The sequence below is a fragment of the Meleagris gallopavo genome, chromosome 2 (genome assembly GCF_905368555.1).
Source record: "Meleagris gallopavo chromosome 2, MGAL_WU_HG_1.1, whole genome shotgun sequence".
Taxonomy (NCBI): Eukaryota; Metazoa; Chordata; class Aves; order Galliformes; family Phasianidae; genus Meleagris; species Meleagris gallopavo.
The window spans coordinates 29,429,506-29,454,553 of NC_139405.1; the positions used below are offsets into that span (position 1 = coordinate 29,429,506).

General features: G+C 47.2%; 1 protein-coding gene across 3 annotated transcripts in view; it reads left to right on the plus strand.

Annotated features, from left to right (window-relative positions):
- The window catches only part of MDGA1 (MAM domain containing glycosylphosphatidylinositol anchor 1), a 135,209-nt gene extending 110,253 nt beyond the window's left edge, over positions 1-24,956 (plus strand). For 2 of the 3 annotated variants that reach the window (XM_085219436.1, XM_085219438.1), the window contains 5 exons: positions 368-520; positions 1,500-1,634; positions 15,440-15,570; positions 16,285-16,393; positions 17,317-24,956. In XM_085219436.1, coding sequence (XP_085075562.1) covers positions 368-520; positions 1,500-1,634; positions 15,440-15,570; positions 16,285-16,393; positions 17,317-17,408 — 620 coding nt within the window. In that variant the 3' untranslated portion in view covers positions 17,409-24,956. The remainder of the gene's footprint in view (positions 1-367; positions 521-1,499; positions 1,635-15,439; positions 15,571-16,284; positions 16,394-17,316) is intronic. The other variant, XM_085219437.1, reaches the window with a different exon arrangement.
- Positions 24,957-25,048: the final 92 nt, after the last annotated feature.

Consider the following 25,048-nt stretch of genomic DNA (forward strand, 5'->3'; position numbering starts at 1 on the left):
GAGTGGGGTTTACCTGCTGGCACTTTCTCCTTTTTCCTGGGAAGATTATTCTACCGTCAGGCTGTTCTGGTTTAAAAGCTGTCATGGCCTGCTTGCCTGTTACTCTTTTTATCATTCTCTATATCAGCTCTCTTAGACCTCCAAGCAGAATCTCTTTTAAGTCCTGTTAGCTGTATTTTATTTTGTCAGATAATTGCATCCGTCAGCCTGGATTAACCATTCTTTAATTGTAGCCATCATGGAAATATACCTTTTCAGCCTCCTCCTGAGGCTGGGGGCTGCTCACCTGTGCTGAATACCCTCCTCAAGCAGTAAGGCAGCCCCAGGAGGAGATCTGAAAAGCGGCACTCCTTATCCTTCCCTGCAGATAACACCTGTCGCTTTGAGGATGAGAAGATCTGTGGCTTTGTGCAAGACAAGATGGACAACTTTGACTGGACGCGGCAGAACGCCCTGACCCAGAACCCCAAGCGTACTGTCAACACGGGGCCACCCACGGACATCAGCGGTACGCCAGAGGGTAGGCACACTTCTGGGTTTCTTCTGGCTCAATTCTGGTGGGGAGATACAAGCCACAAGGCATCAGGGTCCTGCGGCTGTGGGAGATGGCGGAGCGCTGATCTGCTTTCCGCACACATGCTTCTCCTCCGCACAGGGTGCAGGGAGCAGGCAGTTAATTTGCATGTTACTGATTGGCATTAAACACACAATTAAAACACCCACGACTTTGTTTAAGGGAATACTGTGAGCATTAGTTCTTGTTACCAGCTAATTGCCTGCTGCCTAATGTCCTTGTCCCATTTGATGCTTGTTTTGAAGTCAAAAAAGGGATAAACAAGTAAGAGAACGTCTCCAACACCTGGAAATGTCCCTGCTGGGTTTAACCAGCTGCTTACTCAAAGAAGATCTCCGTGGGGCAATTATCCTCCATACCAAGCAGCAGCAGGAGGGATGAGGCTGGGGGAGTGCCAGTGGGAGCCCCAAGCTGGACTGGAGGAGGCTGTTGTTATGTATTTCTCCTCCTAGCTGTGCATGGGGCACCCACACCAGATTTAGCTGGATATTGCTTTCCCCTTTCTCTAATGAGGAAAATAAATTCATATGCAAGCACAACTCTGAACTCAGAAAAAATTAAAAGAAAAAAAAGGGAAATACCCAAAGGCCAGCTAAGGGAGTGGCTTTTCCCATTATTGTTGAGTACACCAGCCAGACCTAGCACTAAAAACAGTGTCAACAAATAGTTAATCTGTTCCTCCTTGGGTTGTTAGCAACTACTTCCTCATTGTTCTCTTTAGATCAAAACAACACTGCTTAGGCCAGATACACTGAATCCTTTCTGCAGTCCTCTTTCTGCATGTGTTTCTGGATGGGATCCAATGGGATGAGAAGAACAAGGCCATGTCTCATGCAGGAGGAGGAGTCTCCCAGCCCCAAGCATCCCATTACTTGCAGGGCGGAATATGCAATGGCTTTCCCTACCTTTTTCTCTCTTTGTGTAGGTTATTACATGTTTATCGAGGCCTCTCGGCCCCGGGTGACAGGAGACAAAGCCCGGCTGATCAGCCCACTATACAACATCACGGCCAAGTACTACTGTGTCTCCTTCTACTACCACATGTACGGCAAGCACATCGGTGAGTACTATCTAGGGATGGGTACCCTGGCCTAGGGCAGGGTGTAAGGGAAGACCTCCAGCATCAGCTCCACCAGCTATGACTGCTGCCAGCAATCTGAGTGGCTGAGAGTCTCAAACAGTACTCAAAGCGCCAGGTCCTCAGAGAGCTGTCCTTTGCCTGCACCCAGCATGTTGTGAGGCTGTCCTTGGAATGGTATCTTGAAGCCAGCCATTGCTCCTTGGCATGTTTCCTCTAGAACATGGCTCCTTATCCTCCACAAGAAGAAACACCACAGCTATGTTCACGTGTTTCTCCTAATTGTGACTACAGCCACCTTGCTCTAGGTAGTGTGACAATGGAGAGGAGATGGAGGTACTTTGTGAGACTCTGTGGTGGGTGCAGCTACTTTGGAGTGTTCCAGATGTGTGTGCCAAGGCAGAGCTCTCAGCTCTGCCTGACTCCCTCCTCTCCAGCCATAGTCATACTGGTACAGCAGCGCCCAGCGCACTAATGAGTTTCCATATCCAGTCAAGGAGCAATTGCTAATTCATCACCTCTTGATTATAATTTCATTAATTTGAATAATAGATGCACTTTTTCCACAGCACGGTAGGTTATTAATCACCTGCTGGACTGGAGCCTGACTGAAAAAGCAGAGCCCAGGCAGGAATGTGTCCACCCTTCAATAAACGGGGTTAATTAACAGCTCTCTGCCTCAGCACCATTGATGTCATTGGAAGGAAACATGCTCCTGAGTCCAGCCACCACATCTCTGTGCACATGTGGCACAGCAGAAAGGTTAATCTGCAAAATCTGAGACCTTTTCTCAGTGGGGGCTAGGCTGAAAGCCTGACCCCATGGATGCTGGTTGGAGTAGTTGGGCAATGGTTCACAGAGCAGGTCTCTTCTCTGTCTTTGCTGTGAGGACTCAGGTTTGCTTTCTGCACTAAGTCCAGCTAGGTCAGAGGTGCTTCCACACACCTGTCTCTCTCCTGCAGATGAGCTGCTCTGTGCTGTCTTCACACTGGCAGTGGCAGAAAACTGTTGGTACTGGTTGACACCAGGTTTTCCCAGACTTGCTGAGCTTGCTTAGCTGACAGAATCCAGCTGTTAATGCTGGATGGCAAACCCCCTTCTTCTCAGCCGTTTTCCATCGTGGTCAGTTGGCTTTCTTGACTAATGCCCACCCCACATGTCTTCTCCTGGCATCTTTGAAAGGAACTAGATCTTTTGTGATTGCAATCAAGGGTGGCACAGACCAGCAGGGAAACATGGGAGACTGCCAGGGAAAGAAGATGTGAAGGGAGGAGCACAAAGCAACCTCCTCTTTCTTTGTCTCCTTTAAGAATGCAGCTGTGCCCTATTTCCAAGTTCATTTCACTGGGAAAGTAAAACCCCCTTAGCTTTTGCTCTGAATTGGAAGACAGCTGTTTGACAGCGCTCCTGTGGTTTCTCAAAAGGTGGTGTGGACTGGATGTGCTGGGGAATCAATTCATTACAGATTTTTGGCTTTTAGTATTTTAACTCTTTATTCATTTGCTTCACTCACGAATTATCCTGAGCAAAAGATACAGTTAAGCCAAAGACCTAGGAAAGCCACTAAGTGTCGTTTTATATACATCAGCATCAGGTGCCTTTTATAACAATTGATTGTTCCCTTATACTCAATGCCATTGTTCCTGCCTGCTCTCCATTTCCCCTTTATTGCATAAAGGAGCTGTTAAATTTTTGTGAGGTAAATAGGCTGTTTAACACCATGAGATGATTTTCCAGAATGGCTAAGGCTGAGCTGAGAGTGAATAAATTATTTAAAAATTAGACTGAATAGATAGAGTCAGAGAAAGAAAGAAAAAGAAATGAGAAGTTCTTTTCTCTTGGGCTTTGAAGATGTGGATTGGTCTAGGAAATCCACATCTGCAGTTTGAAATTCAGTCCCTCATATCTGCTCTCTGCTCTGTAGTTTTCTTCAGAGCCAGTCATGATATTCTGTAATTATTTTGATTCTTTCTGATGTTTTGGGGCAGTCTTGATGTCCATGCTGGCTGAAGGCCCCTGAGAGTCTTGTGTGGAAGTGGCAGACTGCCTGATGGCAAAGCAAGCTTCTTCAGCTTGCGGCCACGTTCCTTTTTAGTTCCCACTTGAACAAGAGGGGAGTTCCCCTCAAATACAGGCCTCCTTGCTAGGACTTCTCCTGCCAAATGAAGAAACAGACCCTGGCCTCCTACCTGTATCACATCTGTGACAATATGAAGGTAAAGATGAGTGTTTACCATCCTGAGCCAAGACCATGTCACTTCCCATATTGCCACCTGTCCCCAGTGCATATGGACACAACTCTTACCCCTGGCTCACCTAGTGTCAGCCTGGTCCTACCAAGCCAGATGCCAGCACTACTGAGTCAGCCATAGCATATCAGATGTCTCCTGTTGGCAAGCAGTGCCAATAAGAGGATATCTCTTAGCTTCTAGAAGCTCCAGCTCCATCGTGGAGCCAACGGAAGCTCTGTCACTGTGAAAGGAAGCCGTATAAAACCCTGACATTTATTTATTTTTTTAATAACCCTTTTATTACCTTTTCCCCTCTCTACAGAACTTGAAAGCTGGTTTACTCTCACAATTTGACTATAAAATATCCATAGCCATCCAGGCAAATCTTCCCTGGGAGAGTTCCCAGACACTACTCGTTTATAATAGATATGACGAAAGAGAGAAACTGAATACAAATGGAGCATTTGTAGCCATGGTATAAAATATTCAGCAACTAGCAGAGCAGGATGATGTTGAATCTCTCTCAGCTGATGAGAGAGCAGGGTGAAAGGGAGCTCCCTGGAGGCAGTTCCCATTCTTCTGGAGTTATTTGGTCATCAGTTTTTCTTCTTTTACCCCCCTCTGGAGCAAGTGTTTATATTGTCCTACAATCCCGCCAACCCAAACAAAAAAAATCAGGAGGAGGAGTAGGAAAGAAATACAGTTTCCAGCAGATATTAAAGGACTAGAGTGTCTTGTTTGTGACAGACACAGATACATCAAAGCAGGAATTGCTCACTATATGTCCTCCTTCAAGAGAGGAGCTAGCCACGGCACACAGGGACCTGTTGTTGAGTGCAATTCCTTGCCAGGTTGGCCCGGTGAGTCTCAGCATTCAGCTGGGAGCAGATCCCCAGATCCCTGTTTCCACTGTCAGATTCCTCTTCCTCTCTTCCCAAAGGTTTCCTGAGAAGGGGATGCTCTGAGGGACCAACTTGCTGGGAATACCTATATGCAAGCAGTGACTCTGAATGTACCCAAACAGCTACTTTTTAGCCTCCTTCCCATATGTTATCGCACCGGCAGACTTTTTTTTTTTGCTTTGTTTTTAATACAACTCATCACTGCATATGGGCTTATGACTATATTCTGCCTCTTAAAGGGGAGATGGCAGAGGGCTCTCCTCACCCTAGGGTGTCTCCTAGGTTGGAAGTGTACAGCTGCTTCCTGTAGGATGTCTGGCAGGTCCTAGGCCACAGGACATGAGCCTGGTTGAAGATCCTATTCTTGGCTTGCAGTTTTATACTTCAAGCCTCCTTTCTGCTCTGGTAGTGTCACAGTCTTACCTTGGCCAATCCCTCATCCAGAAGTCAGAGAACAGGCTTATTTTCTGGTGTGTGTCCAGCATCTGTAAAAATCTTGGAGAATTGAAGGTGGTATTGTTCCAGCTTAGTGTTGACACAGACCTTATCTGATCACACCAGCTACGTCTGGCCTATGTATAATCAGAATGAAATCATAAACTTTCAACGAAATCATAAACTACTGTGAAGAACCATGCTTGGTACTGATTAAGAGGGATTTTACATCTAAGGCAGTAGAAACAGTGAGCCTTAATCACGCACATTGCTTGCCAGAGCACCCAAGTCCAAGAAACCCACAAGCTGTTATACAGAAGTAATTGGCTTCTAAGCAGTCCGTTTACACTGGTAGTGTCACCATTGACACCCTCTTCCTGATCAGGAAACACAGACCAGAAAGGCCTGACATAACAAATTGCTGTTTTAGTTCTTCAACTCAAATTATGCAGCTGGTACAAAGGTGTGTCTGAGACATTGTGGTGGATGATCACTATAGGAGCGAATGTTTGCAAATGTGCCATAGTTGCATCTTGTTCCTGACAAGTGACAGAAGTAAGAGCTATCAGGTCATGCTGATTGGCAGGTACCAGCTATGCCAATGTCAAAGTGATCTGAACCATGAAGAAGACCTTTTTGTAATATTCAACATCTTAGCACTCTCTTTCCACCCAAACCTTGTGGATATATGTATTCTGTTGGTTCAGGTGCTACTGCATGCAGTTACACAGCTGCCATCCTGGAGGTAGCTGCCTTGTGTTGGAGATATAACTTCTGCTTGATGTTCATTTAATTCATGCCATTGTGACCAGTGCAATAATTCTACAGAACAAATTACGTCACTGGATTGATTGAGGGGAGGCTGATTTTCCTAATGAATGTGATTCACTTCCCTCTGGGCTATTGAAAACAAGTTGCTGTTAGAGCTAAGTTTGTAATGAAAAAATGCATTCTGTTTATATGTATGTGTATATATATATATATATATATACATATATATATATATGTATCCTTTTCTTTTTCCACTTATTCAGATGGGTTCTTGGCTTTATGCATTCATCCATCAATAGATGCGTATTTAATTAATGTTCTGTGTAGATGTCAAGCAGCTTGCTGTGGGCTATGGTATGGGGCCTTGGATAAACTGTTGTCTTTTCTAATAGTATCTGCTTGGTTCTCCCGGAAGTTAGTCAAATACCATGATCATGAGCAAGGATTATAAATACCTGGCAAGATAACTATATATTTGTAAAGTGTCATTCAAACTCTGTAAGCTCAATAGAGTGGCTCTGAACCAAAGGCTATAGAATGACTTCAATAAAAGTCATTGCTTTTCTGAAGACTCCAGTGAGCTTTGGATTCTAGCCAGATGGGACCAATACATTATCTAATCAAAGTTTCTGAATAACAAGAGGCAGAGAACTCCCTTTAGTTACTTTTCCTGAAACCCAGTAAATAATAGGTGTCTACAGTTTGATTGGATGTTGATTCACAAACAGCACCACAGCATGCTTGGCACAGCTTGCAGTTGTGGGACTGAATTGTCTTAACCCAAAGAGCTTGGTTGAAGACTGCTATAAAAGCTGAAGAAGACATGGAAAGGAAGAAAAAGGATTCACGTATGGGTTGGTTATATGTCCTTTCTGTTCTATGAATAATATGTCTTCATGTCGATGCAGCCATTCTGTTACTATCTTCAGTCCTGGAACACTGATCCTTATCTTTACTTGCTCCAACATAACAGTGTGCCACTCAGTCAAGTTCCTACTGCAGATAGATAGCTACTGAAATGTTGCCTTCTTCAAAAATCCTCTTCTGCTGTTTTACAAATCATGATCTGACCATGTTACTGCTGCAGAATTTGTTGGAAAGGATGGCAGGCACAGATTGCTGACACAGATGCCTTGAAAGCCCATAGACAATTTTTACTTCTGCTCACCTAATTTGAGTCACTGTTATTTGTCCTGTGGGAAGCTACAACTACTACAACCCCCTTCCCTCCCTCCCAGCTCTGAGCAAAGGATGTTTCCATTCGGACTCGGCTTATGGTGCAGCCATGTGCAAAGTTGAATGTCAGTCAGGATGTACTGCAACCTGATCATCTCCTGGGATACTGGGTGCTGCATCAATTATTCAGTCCTTGAAATCACTAGACACAAAACTTAACAGACAGCTTTAAGTGCCTATTTGGATTTTTCTTTAGCGCTCATGGGTCACTCTTCTGTTCTCTTCATGGAGCAGTTTCATAATTGTGCAAGTGGCTATTAAAATTGGTGTACCTCCAGAGATTCCCCCCTCCCCCCCCAGGTGTTCTGACAGGATAATTAACAGACAGATAGCAGGGGACACAACTGTCTTGCACTACTTGTGCAAACATTCCAGCATCTGTTTGAATTTCAGCAAGACATGATTTTGCAACACGTATTGAAATGCTTCCCAGAAAACTCAAAACTTCCCAGTGTCAGTCATCATCATTGCTTTAGGAGTGACTACCTCTCCCAAAGAGAGACATCCCAGCACCTGAGCCACTGGAGTTTGTACATCCTGGCTGGGAGTCTTACTGTCTCAGCCAGCCCCCTGCAAGTTTCTTGGAGTAAGCATAGTGAGATAGGAAACGGTATGGAAGTCTCTAGTAACAATCCATCCCATCTCAAAGCTGGGAACACAGCAAGCTCTAACAGCTTCCCTGCTGTGCACGAAGAGACCATCATCCTCCCCAGTTCCCAAGTCTGAAACATTCAGGTTGGATATTAGGAAAAACTTCCTATCCAAAAGAGTGGTGGGGCAGTGGCACAGGCTGCCCAGGGGTGTGTGGTGGGGGTCACTGTCCCTGGAGGTGTTCAAGAACCGTGTGGATGTGGCACTGAGGGACACAGTCACTGGGCATGGTGAGGATGGGTTGGCGGTTGGACCAGGTGATTTTAGAGGTCTTTTCCAATCTTAATTCACTTCTTTTTGGGTCAGGCGGAGGAGGAGGTCAGAGACCAGATTTTGAGCAGTGTCTTCAGTTTAACAGGAAGAATGCATGATCTCAGCTGCTCATTCCTGCTGTCTTGCCTGCATCGGCATTGCACTAAAACAGCCCATCTGCTCCAAGCCCTGCAGCTGTGCAGCTGCCCTGTGCTTGGCTCCTGGGGCTGGGTGAAGATGGGGAAATAGGCTGTTAATAGGGATAGAGACAGCGTAAGTACATCTGCTTCTGCAGGGTTTTTGTCAGCCTCCTCCTGACACCACTTGTATCCAGGGGGCTCTGCAAGTCTGCTTCCCCTCTGACCGAGGTCTTTGCAAAGACTGCCCTCAGAAGAGATGCAAGCAGGCTCACCCTGCCTGCCTGTTGTGCTCTTTAAACCTGGCGGTATGTGTGAAGCAGACCTCTGTTTCCACTCATCTGAGAGGAGAGCACAGTGCGTGCTCTCAGTCTGAGAACTGAGAACAAGAGCTGCTCAAAGGACCCAGCTGTCTCTGGTGGTAAAGATGAAAGGGTCAGCTATCAAAGTTGGGAGAAGATAGAATGTTTGCCTCAAGGCATCCGGGCATGTCACAAAACAGAGGGTGAACGAGGAGCACGCAGACCTCATAGTAACTGTGCTTCACTCTGCTCCTTGAATCTGCAAAATTGGTGGGAATAGTTACTTCCACATGATCTCCTTCTTGCTCTGCTCCTTGCATTCCCATTCTCCTCTGTGTCTAGCTGAGTGTCGAACAGAGACAGTGGTAGGCACTGTTCTGTGCTCCTCTGCCTATGGAAGGCAGGAATTCTCCAGCAGAACCCAGTGGCTGAGTGTCTGGACTGAAGGCAATGGGGGTCTTGGTGCAGTGGCAACCTTGGCAGAGGGAGGACACTCTGAGCCTGATCCCATGGATGCTGTAGCCAAACTGTCCTGTGGGGAAGGATATAGCCTGTCCACATTGTCCCCTGCAAAACATTTAAGTACTGGAAAGAGGTGTGATTAAGCAAGCTGGCATAATGAATCAGATGTGGAGTTGGCAAAAAGCCCGAGGAGTCCTGATTCTTGTCTTTTTAAATGCCAGACTGTTCTCTCCCTCTGCTCTGTTCTGGCTGCATATCTGATGGGCCTTTGTTCTTCTGAGATGGCATTAATTTAAAATTATGGAATGTGGGTGGGTTTTTTTGTTTGTTCTGTTTTTGAATTTCTTAAACCATATCCTGTTGTCCACAGGCAGGAAAGCCTATCACTGGTCAGAGAGAACCTCTGAGGGAATTTTCCCTGAAAAGAGGTGGCAGGATTTTACTTTGTACACGCAGCATCAAAAATGGATGTCTTGTATCGTTCATCTCTGTATGCCAACACTTTCTCTAATTAGACCACGGATCAAATGAGCAAAGGAGCTCAAGCATAGCTCTACAGCAAGTCTGCTCCTACCATATCACCATCTGCTCTCCATGTACACAGACAGGTGGGGATGTCCTAGAGAGAAGGAGCTGTAGCTGTAGTCTGCCTGCTTCCCTCTCGTTAGCACTTCCATTCCTCATCACTTAAGTAAGGCATGATGGTGCCATTGCATTTACCCCACTGCCCACATGACCCAGGTCTCCCCCCAGCATGTCACCCCAGGTTGCCAGCCATCTGTCCACCTCGCCTCTTCACAGTTTTCTCCCTGCTGGCCCATCCCTTCCATCCCAACACTCATATACATGCCAGGCAGGTCACATAGCGATGGATCATAGATTGGTCTGCAATTGGCTTTGTTGCAGGGGATACTGCTTCAAACCCATCCTCATCTGATGGTGGTTTGAAAGGTCAGGCATGAAAATGCTTTTTTTTCTAATTTTTTTAATCCCCAGTAAAATCCAAGATAATTCCATGAAGCAAGATTTAAATGATTTTCACAGGTTTGCTATAGGGGAAACATTGCCAAGCAAAACTTACCACATTGCTGTTTATTCTCAGAAAGTCCCAGCCGCAGTAGGGAACTAGAGACTTTGATTCCCCCGATCCCTTTTATCAGTCTCTGCAGCATAGCACAGCTGAAAGAGAATCCCATAGCAATTAGCAGGCCTGTGACACAGCGCTGAACATGCTTAATGTCTCTCTGAAGCCAAAGGGAATGCCTTACAAGTAGAGCTGGGATAGCTGCGCTTTCCAAACTCTGACCACGACTCTGTTTCCTCGGTATTAATGAGCTCTCTGAACTCTCTCACTTTGATTTTGCTGAAGCAGTGGAAGGGGTCTGGGTAGTGAACCTGTGAGTAGTCACAGATGACCCTGCATACCAAGCTGGGATCAGTTAAAGACACATTGAGGCAAACTTTCTGCGCAGCCAGTAAAGTAGCCAAAGGGCTTTAATTGCCTTATTCCACACATATTAACGTATGAAGCATCATTAGGTACTGTGGAAGAATAAATATATCCTATCATGGCACAAAGACAAAACATTCTTGAAAATTATGACTCAGTAACAAGCTGATATTATTTCTCCGTCTCAATCAGTGCCACAATTGTTTTTCTGCTCTCTGCTTCCCAGCTCTCAGAGCAGTAACTTTTCCCCACAGCACTGTAACTGAGAACACCAGCCTGATACTGCCTGCTCTTCATTAGCATCCATTTAAATGAGAGAGGGAGAAGGAGAGACGGGTATTTGTTCCGGGGATTATGAGCAGTAATAGATTCTTTCTGGGGACTTTCATTCGCTTCTGGGATTTGCCTGCACTAAGCTTTGGGCTTGTAGTTTGTGATCAGTGGTGTTACACTAAACCACACTTAAGGAAGTGCTCAAAATCCCTGTAAGAAAGATAAGAGCTCTTTTCTCCTTGGCCTGGCTTTAGCCCTGACATTAGGTCTGCAAATGAGTCTGTCAGGCTATATAAGGTCTGAGTTGTCTCTGCCTTGGGCACTTCCAGCCACAAATCAGTTTCTTATCTCAATTTGTCTTGCTTACAGCTGTAATGCCCTGAGAACTCTCTGCTCTGGATTCCCCTCTCTGGCTGGCCTCAACTGGGTGCCAAACCCAAACCGTTGCACCAGCCAGAGCTCCATAGGTAGCTGATCCCCTGGGATAACCCCATCCCACAGCAGGAACACTGCAGGAAGGCAGCGGGGAGCCATGGTGGGATCAGCCTGAGCCTGCAGCCACCCCAACTCCCAGTTGTGAATCCTGGCAGCCTTTCCAATGCAGCCCACAGAGCTCTGCCGTGCCTGGCACAGCACTCTGTCTCCTGGTGCTTAGCACTGTCCTCCCTTCGCTTTCTGGCTGTTCTCTTCCTGGCTTCCACCCAGAATGAGCTGTGTGCCCACCCCTGCACACAGTAGCTTGTCCCCATCCTGCTTTCACCCTCCCAGCTGCCCTGCAGAGAGCCCTTGAAGCGTACTCTATCATCCCACATGGACTGTGCCCGTGGTGGTTCCCCTGCAGACCCTACTTCCCTCCCAGTGCCACCTCTGCTGGTTCCTCTGGATCCACACTGCTTTTCAGCATGACAGTGAAATCTCCATCCCACAGAAAATGAGAAGAGACCTTTTCTTCTCGTGAGAAGGTAACATTTAAAGGCATCCCTTGGGCTACTCTATCTGGCAGCCCAGCTGGTGCTCTTTTGTGTGAGTGCCACTCTTGAAATGCCAGCTTTGGTCTTAAAGGCAGTCAGCAGAAGGCAGGGCTCGCTCCCACTGTAATTGATTCCTCACTGGCCTTTATTCTCTCTTTTGTTTGGGAAGAAGGAATAATACAGATTGTAAGAGAAATGTGAATATTGTCTTGTTTGGGGAGAGGTAACAATAGGATTGTCAGTGTCCTGGAATTTTCCTTGTGTTTGTCTGTCTCTGGTCAGCTGGAGAGATTCAGCAGCAGATACATGGCCTGCCTTTGTGTGTGCCTCGCCACCAGGTGCCATTAGGAAATGCCAGACACATCTGATGGAGGAGATGGGGAAAGAGCAATGACTAAACAAATAGGTAACAAAACTGCCAGCTGGCTTTGGACTCTGACATGGGAAACTGGGCGTGATAGTAGTACAAAACCAGATGGAGCTGAAGCTTCATCCATATTTAGTTTGAAGAGCTGACGTCTTTGCCATGCCTCCCAGAAGTACATTCTCAGTGATGATGTTCCTAGAGAAGGGGGGTTTTGTGATCCTTTCCCAGCCTTGGAGAGGCTTTGTAACTTAGTTGGGATTGCATGTAGGCTATGAGGAGCAGATCTGACCCTCTTTTGCAACTCTGATTTGTAAGGCAGTCATGGAGACATTGCTTGGCTGTTTTGACCCTCAGTTTTTCAAGTGTAGACAGGTATGGTGAAACATGGCATGTTGTGGGCAGACAAGGAAGCTTCCTTTCCAATTTCAAACTGCTTGAAGAACACCTTGTGTTCAGTATTGTTCTGCTGGACAATTTAGGGGCCAAAAGGTTGAATGCTTCAAGGACAGCAGGCTGTCAGTGAGGACACGTTTAGGCTCAGTTTGGGTTCAGGCCAGGTATTCACAGTCAGTGCTTTGGGAGCACTAATTTGCATTCCGGATGCTTTTATGAGTACCTTTCTATCTCACCGTCTCTTTTATCCTGCGGCACAGCAGAGTTCATTTGCTGCTTGATTTGTCTTAATGCTGGCTGCTCAGCCAGGCTCTGGTGTGGTAGATCCTAGCTGCCATTCCTGAGTGACGCTGGAATGGACAGCAGTTGACTTTAATCCTTGCTTGCTGGCAGCTCCATATCAGTACTTAATTTAGTCTCAGTCCCTCAACTCACCATCTCTGACTGCTGTAATTAGCTGCTCTGAACACGCTCATGTTGACATTGATCTATGGGGTTATGTAGATCCTGTGTGGGCTATCAGTTTGACTAAGGGCTCCACTGAGGACTAGGTATCCTTCCTAGTGAGGCTTCCCTCATAAGTTGCTTCTGAGGGTAGGGAGGGCACCAAGAAGCCAGAGGCTCAAAACTGGTTTTGCCAGAGGCTTCCATGGTGACCAGTGTTGCCAGGAGGGAGATCCAACTTGCTTACTTCTGCCTGAGGTTGTGCAGTGGCAGCTGATCAAAAGAGGAAGAAAGTCATGTTATTCCTCATTCAAAGTGGGAAACTCAGAACCATTGGGGAAGTAATTTGATATATTTGATATCCTAATATTTCCAGACAGAAAGATGTTTTTCCATCCTTCTCTTATTCATCTTTGAATCACAGGAATTTGAATGTACCCCAGGTGGTGGGATGTCTCCCTCTCTTCCTGCTGTTTTGCCCTCTGCCTGTTTGGTCAGGTTTCCATCTATTTATCTCAGCCAGCCTTAATGCTAGTGCTTCTGAATATTTCCACTCAATAACCATGCCCGTCTTTTCTCAGTTCACTAAATTATACACATACTTCATTCTTTTAACCTTTTCTTGTAAGTCAGCCACTCAGAATCTAAACATTTCATCATCTTTATTATGCATCTCTGAACTCCTTGTGATGTATCTTGCTCTCTGTCAGCAAGGCACTCAGCAGGAGTACTTCCAGGTCCCTGTCCTTCACACAGTACCCCTAGGGCTGACATGCCAAGCAGGAAGGATTTTAGGATACTGTATAGGAAGGAGGTTATCTAAGGAAATCTCTCTCCCTATCACTTTCCCTGAGCTCTTGCTGATCCCAGAAGGCCATACCCAAGCAAGAAGGCAGCGTCCCAAGTGCAGATAGACTATGGACGTTTAAGTAAGGGTTGTTATTGCCTTTCTGCTCTCAGGGGTAATACGTCTGTATCAGAAATACTGATGAGCAAGAGAGTGACTAGAGTCCTGATTGATTTTCTGGTTCATCGGCTGAATTGAAAAAAAGAAAGTGTTTCAGTTCAGCCCTGAATGAATGTTTAAAAATGTGTTTTTATTGAAACAAAAAAGGAAAAAAAAAAAGTCAACTGGGGAGGATTACTAAAAAGATACAGTAGGTAGATAGTTTTATTTGTGGGTAGAGGGGGGATGTGACAGTTTTTGAAGTGAAAACTGGAAATGCTTTCATATTTGTTCGCTTTGTTTTTGTTTTAGTGGCAGACAGAACCTTTTGGGAATTGTTTGATGGAAAGGGCTTAAAGCCAGTGCTGATTCAGAGTGTTTGTGTCCCTCTGAAAATGTGGGAGCAGGCATGAGAGGCAATGCTACAGAGCACCAGAAAAGCACACTTGTGTGCTTCAGGGCAAGTAAGTAACCAGGACAAGTGGCTGCTGCTGCTGAGGACACAGGTGATATTTCTAAGGACCAGGGTCAGGAAAAACTGTAGACTAAATATGCCACCCTACAGTGGTGGAAGAGGAGAGGGGAACGTGTCCTAGAACTCTCAATTCAAGTGAGGTGTGAACCAACTGGTGTGGATCCAACACACAGTCATCAGGATAGAACAGGAGCAGAAATGTTAGGGAAGAGAGGTTGAGGGAGCTGGGCTTGCTCCATCAGGCAAAGAGGAGGCTATCAGCCCTTGACCACTAACTGTTTGAAAGGCAATTACAAAGGTCACAAACACAAACTCTTTTCATAGAATCATAGAATCATAGAATCATAGAATCATAGAATCATAGAATGGCCTGGTTTGAAAAGGACCACAATGATCATCTAGTTTCAACCCCCCTGCTACGTGCAGGGTCACCAACCACCAGACCAGGCTGCCCAGATCCACATCCAGCCTGGCCTTGAATGCCTCCAGGGATGGGCATCCACAACCTCCTTGGGCAACCTGTTCCAGTGTGTCACCACCCTCTGTGTGAAAATCTTCCGCCTAATATCTAACCTAAATCTCCCTTGTCTTAGTTTAAAACCATCCCCCCTTGTCCTATCACCATCAACCCATGTAAACAGTCGTTCCTCCTCCTGTTTATATGCTCCCTTCAAGTACTGGAAGGATCAGTAGTATTACACAATATAACAGGGAACAGCAGCCTCCAATGGCATCACTGAAGGTCTGTGCTGGACTTGGCCAGACAAAGCCATGCTGTCCTGATCTAGAACTGGAAACAGCTTCAGGCAAGAGGTTGGACAGGACACCTGTTTAGGTTCCTTGCAACTAGTCTATCTGCTACCCTCTTCTTTTGCAAGGACATACAACCATGTTACAAACTGCTGCTTCTTCTTAATTTCCTCTGTCTTCATCTGGGTACATATCCTTCTTTGAAGAGCCCAGGTAGATGAAATACTGCCAGTGAGACATGTTTGTCAACTCAGTAGAAGGAACTATGCCAAGGGTCAGCCCAGCAGATCGGGTTTCCTGCATGCCCCGTGTCACCAGCACCTAATTTTTCTCTTACAGGCTCCTTGAATCTGCTGGTTCGTGTGCGGAACAAGCGGGCCATCGACACCCAGGTGTGGTCATTGAGCGGGAACCGAGGGAACATGTGGCAGCAAGCACATGTGCCCATCAACCCGCCTGGGCCCTTCCAGGTAAGTCAGGGCCACAGCCGAGGAGCTGCATACCACCCACTCCATCCATGTGCTGTGGGAACTCTGCACCCCCATGGTCACTGAGGCAAGGCAAGAGCTTAGTGCAAGCACAGAAGTCACAAGTGACTTTGATTGCTGGATGCTTCTCAGAGCATGTTCTACAAGAGCCCACCCCCACTATCCTTCTGGTTTAGGACTGTAGGGTGGCTTGCGAATGTGAACTAGGCATGATGTATCTGCTTGATGAGTTATTTATGAGTACCGGGAAGGTGTGTGGCTTTGTTATTGGATGTTTTACTGCAGGTGCTTTTGCCCAACAGGCTACTTGGCTGTTGTAGGGTTGTTTGTGAGATCTGGGGCTATGCAGGCTGGTACAATGTAATACTGTGGCAAAATGCCCAGCATGCTTTTGGGTACTATAAAATAATAAATAAGGATTTAGTTACTCTTGCGAGTGCTGTTCAATGTTGGTTTTGCTAGTGCAAAGTACTTAATAAAGCAGAACTCTACATGCTCATTTGTTACACTGCAGACAGTACACAGAGGTTGATTCTCTACTCTGTGGGGCTCAGCACTCCAAATCCTATGTGTGCTGGAAAAACAGGGAGAAGTCATTAAAAGGGAACCTGGTAAGAGCTGGTGTGCTCCTTGCATGGGAGGAAAGTAGGTCCTCCACAGCTTCACTCTGGGCTCTGCCCCATGCTCTGATTGCAGATCATCTTCGAAGGTGTCAGGGGCACAAGCTATGAGGGAGACATTGCCATCGATGATGTCACTCTGAAAAAGGGGGACTGTCCAAGGAAGCCAATTGGACCGAATAAGGGTAAGAGTGTGAATGCCACAGAGGAAAATGAGCCAGCGGGAGTGCACATATGAATGGTGTGCTAGGGACGTTCCCCTAATTTCAGTGCACATTGATGTATTTATGGGGCTCAACAAAACGGGCTCCATCACCAGAAGTTAGAATAGGGCCTGTCAGACTTTTAACTTGTTCTTTATAGTCATGAGTCAGCAAAAGCTCAGAGGAACAACCGGATACTGTAAGGGCTGTGCTCCCAGACACCCCTATGCTGAAGATCATGTCAATGAGCTGGTTTGGGGGCGTCACCTCCAGGTAGCTGAAAGCATTCCAGAAAATGAGAACTTAATTCTCACTGAGGTTGAAGCCATAGTAAGGTGCATGAGCAGTATGCAAGTATTAAGTCTTTGGGTGGGAACCACTGGTGTGCCTTGTGCCTTAGTCCTGCCTGTGTCCTGCCTGTGTCCTCGATAACCTGTCCAGGTGAGCAGGAGGAAAAAAAATGGTTGAGAAAGAGTTCCTATCAAGAATTTTCATAATTCCAGTGGTGAAGGGGAAAACAAAACCTCAAAATAGTCAAAATACCCTAAGTTTTTTCAAATTTCCAATGTAGTTAAAAGTTCCTCAGATGGCCAAACTTTAACCAAACCACAAAGAGAACTTTTTCCATGGCTGAAATTAAATTATCTGGGGAAGAAAGGAAGGTCAAATTGCAAAAGTAACCAAGATTCAGCATTTTGGGCCTGGAAATGAAATAATCTGGAGAAAGCCTTGAAAATGTTCAGGGAAGAGTAGAAAGACCTTTCATTATATCTGGGATGTGCTTCATGGTTTGGAGTGTGAGGAGAGACAGTGACACTGCTGTGCACTGACGTGTTTGATGAGATCTGCATCTTTCCCATCACTAATTCTCTCTCTCTCTCTTTCTCTCTCTCCTTGGCTGGCAGCGGTTGCTCTTCCAGGAAGTGGGGTTCCAGCCCAGCATGGCCCTTGTCTTTGTGGCCCATTGACTTTCTTCCTTTACGTGCTGCTCAGATGATGGCAAGTGAGCGCTCCTGTCTTCGGACCGAGACATTCCTGCTCCTTTCCTACTCAGCCACCTCTGCTCCTCTTCCTCCCCTCCTCACTGGCACACCAAAGTGTCCATATGTTACCAAAGACTGACAGGCATGACCACGCAAAGGGATCTGGTTCAGAACTGGAGCACTCCTTGAGAAAGTCATAATGTCTAAGACAAAATTAAAAAATAAAGACAATGTTTTTTAAAAAGCACGTGCACAAGAGAGTGAGAGAGAGAGGAAGGAAGGAAAGAAACAGAAGCGCAGGAAAGAAGGAATTAAAGAAAAAAAATAAGAATGAAGAAATGTGAAGAGCAAATGAAGGAGGAAAAATCTACCCCTGTATTTCCTTGGGAATGTCGGACAGGGCTTCCTCAGGGAAGTGGGAACTTGTTTTAAACAAACAAAGAAAAATATATTAAAGCACAAATTTCTACCAGAACAGTTACCTTCTTTACCACAGAGCCTGCAGCTTAGTGGACAATATTTCACAGCCTTCTCCTCAGCCCACCATGCTCTCCCACTGGCTGAGGCAGCCCTGCAGTGACGCAGCAGCTGCCCCACAGGCCAGTAGCCAGAGCACTCTGCCTCGCCCGCATGTGCTTCAGTGTCTCCATCCATCCACCCTCCAGGCTCTCATGTATTTAATTGCCCCTGTGCAATTTGCTTTGGCCCGCGCTGCTGTCCTCTCCCCACCTTTTTGTGCTTCTCACCCACCAGCCTGAAGAAGATGGAGCAGGAATGGACCCATCCCTTGGATCCCACTGAATGGTGGAGGAGTCCCAACTGGATCCAACTGCAGTGCAGGCCTCCACATGCCTCTTTCTCTCTTTCAGCAAAATTCTTGCTGGGTGGAGAAACTATGAGAGCAGATCTGAGCTGCAGGCAGAAAGGTCTCTCAGTGGGTTGGGATGGGAAGGGTGGAGCAATTACACATTGGCTTCTCACTATTTTTGTTGGGATGAGAGCTGTCTTAGCCCTAAACCTAGCATTGCCTCTCTGTCTCTCTTGCATTGTTTATTTATTCTAGTATTTAACTCCATTGTTTAACTTCCTTCAGCTTGAGCTTTTTGAATGATGGAAAGAGTCAGGCATGTCAGCCTGATATTGCCACCTCACTTCTCAGGCCTTTAGCTGCAGAGAGGGGGAAATGTGGCACAGCACCACTGCTCAGGGGAGAAGTGGCTGAATTCCGTCAGTACGTGCAACCTTGTAGACCCCAGGAGAAGGGTCTTCCTGCACTGGCCAAGCAGGAGCCATGATATTCTTGCTGCAAATGGAAGCAGCAATGGGCATGACTTACCTCCCAGCACAGGGCAGAGTTAGCCCCACATTACAGTGCACTGGGGATTACTTTCTCCACTAGCCTCCTAGCTGAGAGGGACTCCTCCCCTTAGGGACTCCCCATCTGAGCTCTGTATCTGGAGCACCACAGGTGTGCAACGAGCATATAACATAATGAATATATCAGCTTCTCTGAGACAACTGTGTTTGTCCAAAATCACCTGAATGTATTAGCTGTCTCTTGCCATTGCTCAGCTTCTGGAAACAGCTGGTGCCTTCTTTCCTCCAGTGATGGAGGGGGAAAGCTTTTATTTAACACCCAAGAGATCCAGTTTGAATTCCTGAACACCAGCTCTTTTTGCTCCTTGATGGGAGTTCTGCATTAAAACTCCCAGCCAGCATCAGAGAGAGAAAAGACATCAGCTCTGTGGGATGAGGGGCCTCCTCCATACAGACCCTTACAAGACAAGAGAAAGGGGATGAAGAAGCTCTCCCTTGTTTCTGTGGCTTTTCTCTGCTTCCCAGAAAGAGCCCTATCAGTCTTCTGTTTTCCTTCCTCCAGTATGGACCTTGATCACACTGCCTGTTTGACCAGGAGACCTGCAGCTGTTTCGCTGGGCCAGGCAGTGCTGTGGGATGGTGTGGGAGCTTGGAGCAATTCTGCTTCTTGCTGTCTGTTGCCATTTTGACAGACAGTCTGTGCCCTCAGCATGTTTGAACTACACTCTTTCAGTCCAATGGTTCGCTCTTCTTTTTGCATATGTTTGTTGGAGGATAACAGTCATCACCCTGATAACAGTCTGCTTTCAGTCCTAGCAGAGAGGTGATGCTTTCCAGGAGCCCTTGGGTGCTACCTGGTGTCTCCTGACCTGTTAGCAGTCTTATCTTGCTGACTCCAGGGGCCTTCCACTGGGCAGAGTAGGAAATCAGAGCATTTTCCTATCAGGAAGAGATAGCCCAGGGCAGTCATCTCACCTTCTGGGCTTTGAGGCAGGGATCCTCATGGCCTTGCTTTCCACGGGCTGCTCAGGTCTTTGGGAGGAGGTTGCACAAATGCATTTTGCTGATACTCAGTGGGCAGCAGGGCTGCTGAGGGGTTGGGGAGGTGGAGCCCGAAAGTTCAGGCCCACGGACAGAGCAATATCTATATGGTAAGTGTCTGTGCCCTGCTGCCAGCCCTGAGCCCACCAGGAGGAACGTAAGTGCCTCACAAGCCAACCCAGGGCTCAGGAAGCCCATCCGTAGCCATGGGCTCAGGGCAGAGCAAGCAGTCAGCAGTGAGGCCTTCTCCTCCTTGATGTGAGGTGCCCACGTGCCGCTTTGTTGGCCCTGCAACTCTGGTAAAAGTCTCAGGGAGCCCCTTCCAGCCTAGAGCTCTGCTCCTTTATCTCTGGCTTGAACACGGCTGGTGGTGAGTCTGGTGGAAAGCTCTTAACCCAAGTGCCTCAGCTCGTCAGAAGCACCAAGGGTCTCATTCCCCTGACTGGTGTGCAAGGGGAGCATGGCAGAGGGAAGAGACACTTCAGCAGTGGGGAGCTGTGCAGTGATGGAAGCTGCTGTTTGTGTGTGTGCGTGTATGTGTGCACGCAGTGATGGACAAGAGGCTCTGTCCCTCTTCCCAAGAGCAGCAGCGTTTGGGATTTGCTGCCCCATCCCTGTGATTGAGGGGGCAGTTCTCCTTGAAGAGGTAATGCATCCCAGGTGAGATGTAAAGCCATGCTCCTCAGCCCTTGCAATTAAAGACCCCCTCACACTTTTCACAGCATTCTGGCTAAATTACCGTCCTTAAACTTAATTACAGACTGTCGTCTTAAATATCTGTTGCAGTCCCAACCCAGTACATTATGTTTCCCTTCTTGATGTTTTATGTTGCTCCGTGCTTATCGAGTAGCTGCTTTATTCCACTCCAGAAGTGGCTGCATTTCAGTGATGGTGGAGATTATTCTGTACATAGAATGAAAGTCCCTGCAGAAGAAAAGTGCAATATAAATTTAAGAGACTGCTTTTATTTACAAGGAGACCTCTGCTTGGTAGTTGTAGAAATACATTAGGAAGAATGCTGTGTGGGTGTTAGCCGATATATACTCAATTTCTTTTTTTTTTTTTTTTCGGGGTATAAAACAGAAAATATGTGAGTGTGCAGGCTCCTGGGTATAAGCTGTAGATATTAGAAGCAGTGACTGCTACTGTGTAGTTACAAGTGGGGCTTACAAAGAAACTTTCATTTGAAACCTCTTTTTGTAGTTGTTCATTGTATTCTCAAAAAAAAAAAAAAAAAATTTTTGTATTATAATTTTCCACGTTTGGATGGAAGTCCCAATAATAGGACATCAACAGGACATTAATCCATAGCTTTTAACAACACAAATGTCAATTCCTACCCTGGCTCTGAAAAGCAGCTCCTGGCTGGTAACAGTAATAGCCTGTTTTCCTCCATGTAGATCAGCCGCTGGAAAACGACGGAGCTAATGTGTTTCATTTGATGTGAAGTTAAGTAATTTGGAATGCCTGAGCGCAGCTCTTCCCAGCCACACAGGATTGAAAAATGTTTCATCTCTGTGACAAATCACAGTGCAGCGCGCCAGCGGCTGGGGAGCTCCTGAGCTACGTGGCTGGGAGCAGTATGGGTCTGCCCTGCACAGCATGCCACATGAGAGCAGCCCTAGCAGGAGCCCTGCTTCTGGAAGCAGTGCTGTTCTGGGAGAAGGTAGGGCAGTAATCAGGGGAAAAGTGGGGGGTCGGGGAGGTCAAATGTTTAGGTGTTTCCTTCAAGGATAATTATGGATGTATGAATGAGCGTAGTAAACACCATACAAATTGTATTCTACTGTCTACTGCTGTTCAAAGCATGGAAATCTAATTTCTCTCTATACAAAGTCCCGTGGGTACACTGCTTCAGAACAGCATGAAAATGCATCAGCTCCAGAGACAACCAGGGTGCTCCCTCTGCAGCCTGCCTGTACCACTCCACACCAGGAGAACTACCTTCTGTTGGCATCTTTGGGCACTGCAGCTGGGCAGGGATGGTCACCAGGAGCAGGCGGCAGTGCTGCTGGAGAAGCACTGCTCCATCACACCATCACAGAGGCATCGGGCGTTATTAAAAGGGAGACCTGCAGGAAGGGTGTCCAAGCATGCAGACGAGGCAGGAGCACAACTCAGTACAGGCTGCTGGGAAAGCCAGGAGCTGCTTCTGTTTGTGTTTTACTTTGGCTCCTCTGTTAACTGCTCGTCCCACTCGGCCTGGGAAGGCGTTTAATGCAGACAAAAGGCATTTGCAGAAAAACAAGTCCTGGAGAGCTCTGGAAATTGCATTTTAACAGGACCCAATTTACACTCCGTGGTAATAACTGGCAGCTGGTGGTTTCCAGCCGGGAGCTGAATAACCCCAGTACACTCAGCATCCCAATTGATAGCTGTGCTAGATATGTGTTTTTCAGCAGTCACCCCTTTGGAGTAAGACATGTGCCAGTTTGTTTGACAACCTGCCACCACCTAGCACACTACAGGGGATTCTGGGCCCTTCTGATAGCTACTCATAGCCTGGTGTGGTCACATCAAATCAGGGACAGCCATTTGTGTGCGGGAGGCCATGAACATCCCCAGGAGCACTGCAGAATGGGCTGAATGTAAGCTCTGCCACCAAGCATCCTTCCTCCAATGGAGGCAGCTCTCTAGGGGCCTGCAGCATGTCAGCAGGGCTGACTCTCAGTAGGCACAAAGGCATGCATCCCATTCATAACTGCCTCTGGCAGGTCCTGGGGGGGTGGTGGACAGTGCTGACAGTGGAGCAGGAAGACAGGAGCACTTCAAGACATGTGTTGGCTCCATGAGGGACTTCCTGTGGGTCACATGGTGGCTTCCCCTGTGACACAAGAGGGCTCAAGACAAACTCCATGGGCAGCTGAGAGGATGGACAAGATAGCATGCTGGCATTGTTCTTGGAAGAAAAGAAGGCTGCACTCTGTGCTGCACTGCCCTTCATCTCCCAGGTGGAAGGCAGTGGGCTCTGCCCTTCAGCTGCTTGGATGCTGGGTGGTGGAGAATAATAAAAAGCCATTAGACCTATAAACCATTTGCTTGTATGAAAGGAGGCAGTTTTATGCTTCCAGTAAGTCTTGTCCTAAAGGGCGATTTAGCTATGAACGCTTGGCTTACAGTGAGATATTTTACCCCCAGGGTAGACTCAGCACAGCAGAACACAGCTGGACAGCTCTCGCTGGATGCCAATAACCATGTCAGAGCTGGTGCCCAGACCTCATTGTTGGCTGTGTTTGAGGCTATAATGGCCAACCCTGGACTGAAGCACTAAGCCAACTGACGGGTAACTGGCTGCACTGCCACCGTGTGTGTATTTCTATGTTCCTCTTGCATACTTGCCAGCCCTGTCGGAAGATACATGGCCTGCTGCTGCTGTAGCCAACAGACGTCTCCCTCAGCTAAAGGGGCTGGGCTCTGGTCCTGCCATTTTGGCAGCAGGGAGGCTTTCAGCTGCATAAAACCCAGATGTTATAGTGAGTATTTATTCCTGGACGGTCAAAACTTGCATAACTATAGTATCAGATAATCTGTTTAGGCAGGCCATGGATAAGAGCTGAAATATGCCAAGCATTGGCAGGGGAAGTGAGCAGCAACTGCACTGCCCTCAGCATTACAGCTGCTCTGGGCAGTCACTGAGCCCAAACCAGCTCGAAGGGAATGCTGCCACACTTCCCTGTTTGTTCATATCTTGTCTCACTGGGTCCTGATCTCAGGAACTGGTCACTGGTGTCAATAAACACAGAACAACAACCAGCAGAAGCTGTAGTGGCATGGTCAACTCAGACAGCTCTTAACTTGTGATGAGAGGAGAACATCAATATCTTGCTGTCTTTGAAATGCCATCAGCACTGACCAGGGCAGTATGTTAGGCTCTTTGTAGGGGTAGCTGCATTGCACCTCCCAGAGGCTGAGCAGCCAGGGAGCCCTAAGCACTGGGAAGAGGGGAGCAAAGGAACTTTCCTGTGAATTTATTTGACTGTTTCCTAGGAGACCCTGGTAAGTAACATCCTGGGATGAGAAGACACACTCTGAGTTTGCTGGAGGTGACCTATTGCTCTTATCAAACCTTGCTATTTGTCCTCTGTTCCTCAACCTTAGCTTTCCAGTGTATTGATGTAACTGGTGGCATCAACTCTGGGTAAAGTCACCTGGCGTCAGTGCTTTCAAATAGATGATCTTGGCCTGTTTTCACAGCTCTTGGGACTGTCTGGATTTATCGTCACACTCCAGAGGGCTCTACAACATGCATTCATCTCTTGGAACAATCCCAAAATGCTGGAGATGCTACAGACAAATGGCTCTCCTTTGTGTTTTTGGCCATAGCCCTTGCCTAACATCATGGAGACAGTCTCCAATGTCTACATGGGGAGGAAAAACTGGTACGAGGATGGTTTCACTTGGGTCTTTTTTCACAGCCAAAACCATCCTGCCTGTATTGCATTGTGCCTAGTAGAGGAAGGGAGCTGTCACTCAGTATGCGACTGTCTCACAGGGCAGCAACTGTGGCATCTCCTGCCTTTGGCCAGAGGTGAGCATCAGGTGGTGTGTTCCACACTCTTCCTCACTCCATCACCCTGCCCCATATTCATCCTCATTGGGCATTTCATTCTCAGCCTGGAGAGATCAGCAGTAGATCATCCCTGGATCCCACGGAAGGGGATCACACAAAATCCCTCTCTCAGCTTGCAAGGGGCAGGGAGAATCAGCTCAGGCACAGTGGTGAGCCACTTCAGTGGGATCCAGCATCAGCGGGACGTCGCCAGCCTCATGCTTCCAGGTTGCCAAGGCCAGTAGACAGTACATGTTGACCTGATGGAAGCACTCAGAAACATCCGGAGCTACAGGGATACTGTGAAGGGCAGGGGAGTTCTCCGATGTCTCCTGTTTCCTTTTGCATTGGTATCCTGGGTGGGGACCCTTGGGCAAAGCCCACCCACCTCCACCATCAACACCATATCTTGTCACGTCCTGCTCCACATCTCATAGGGTGCCACCACGGTTGTCAAGCGGAGCTTGGACCCTCTCACCCAGTCATCCATGATGTTAAAAGCACAAAACACCAAGGGACTGAACTGAACCTTTTGAACAGGGTGAGATGTTTTATAAGCATTGCCTCATCCACCCCCTAACCCTGATGCACCTGACATGTAACGTATAGACTCTCAACATGGATTGTTTCATACAAATAAAGCTGCAATACTCAAGTGGGTGAGCCTGTGTGTCCCTCTGTGCTAGGTTGGGATGACAACTAGGATGCAGCTCGCAGTGTGGGCTGGAGCAGGGAGAAGCTGCGATG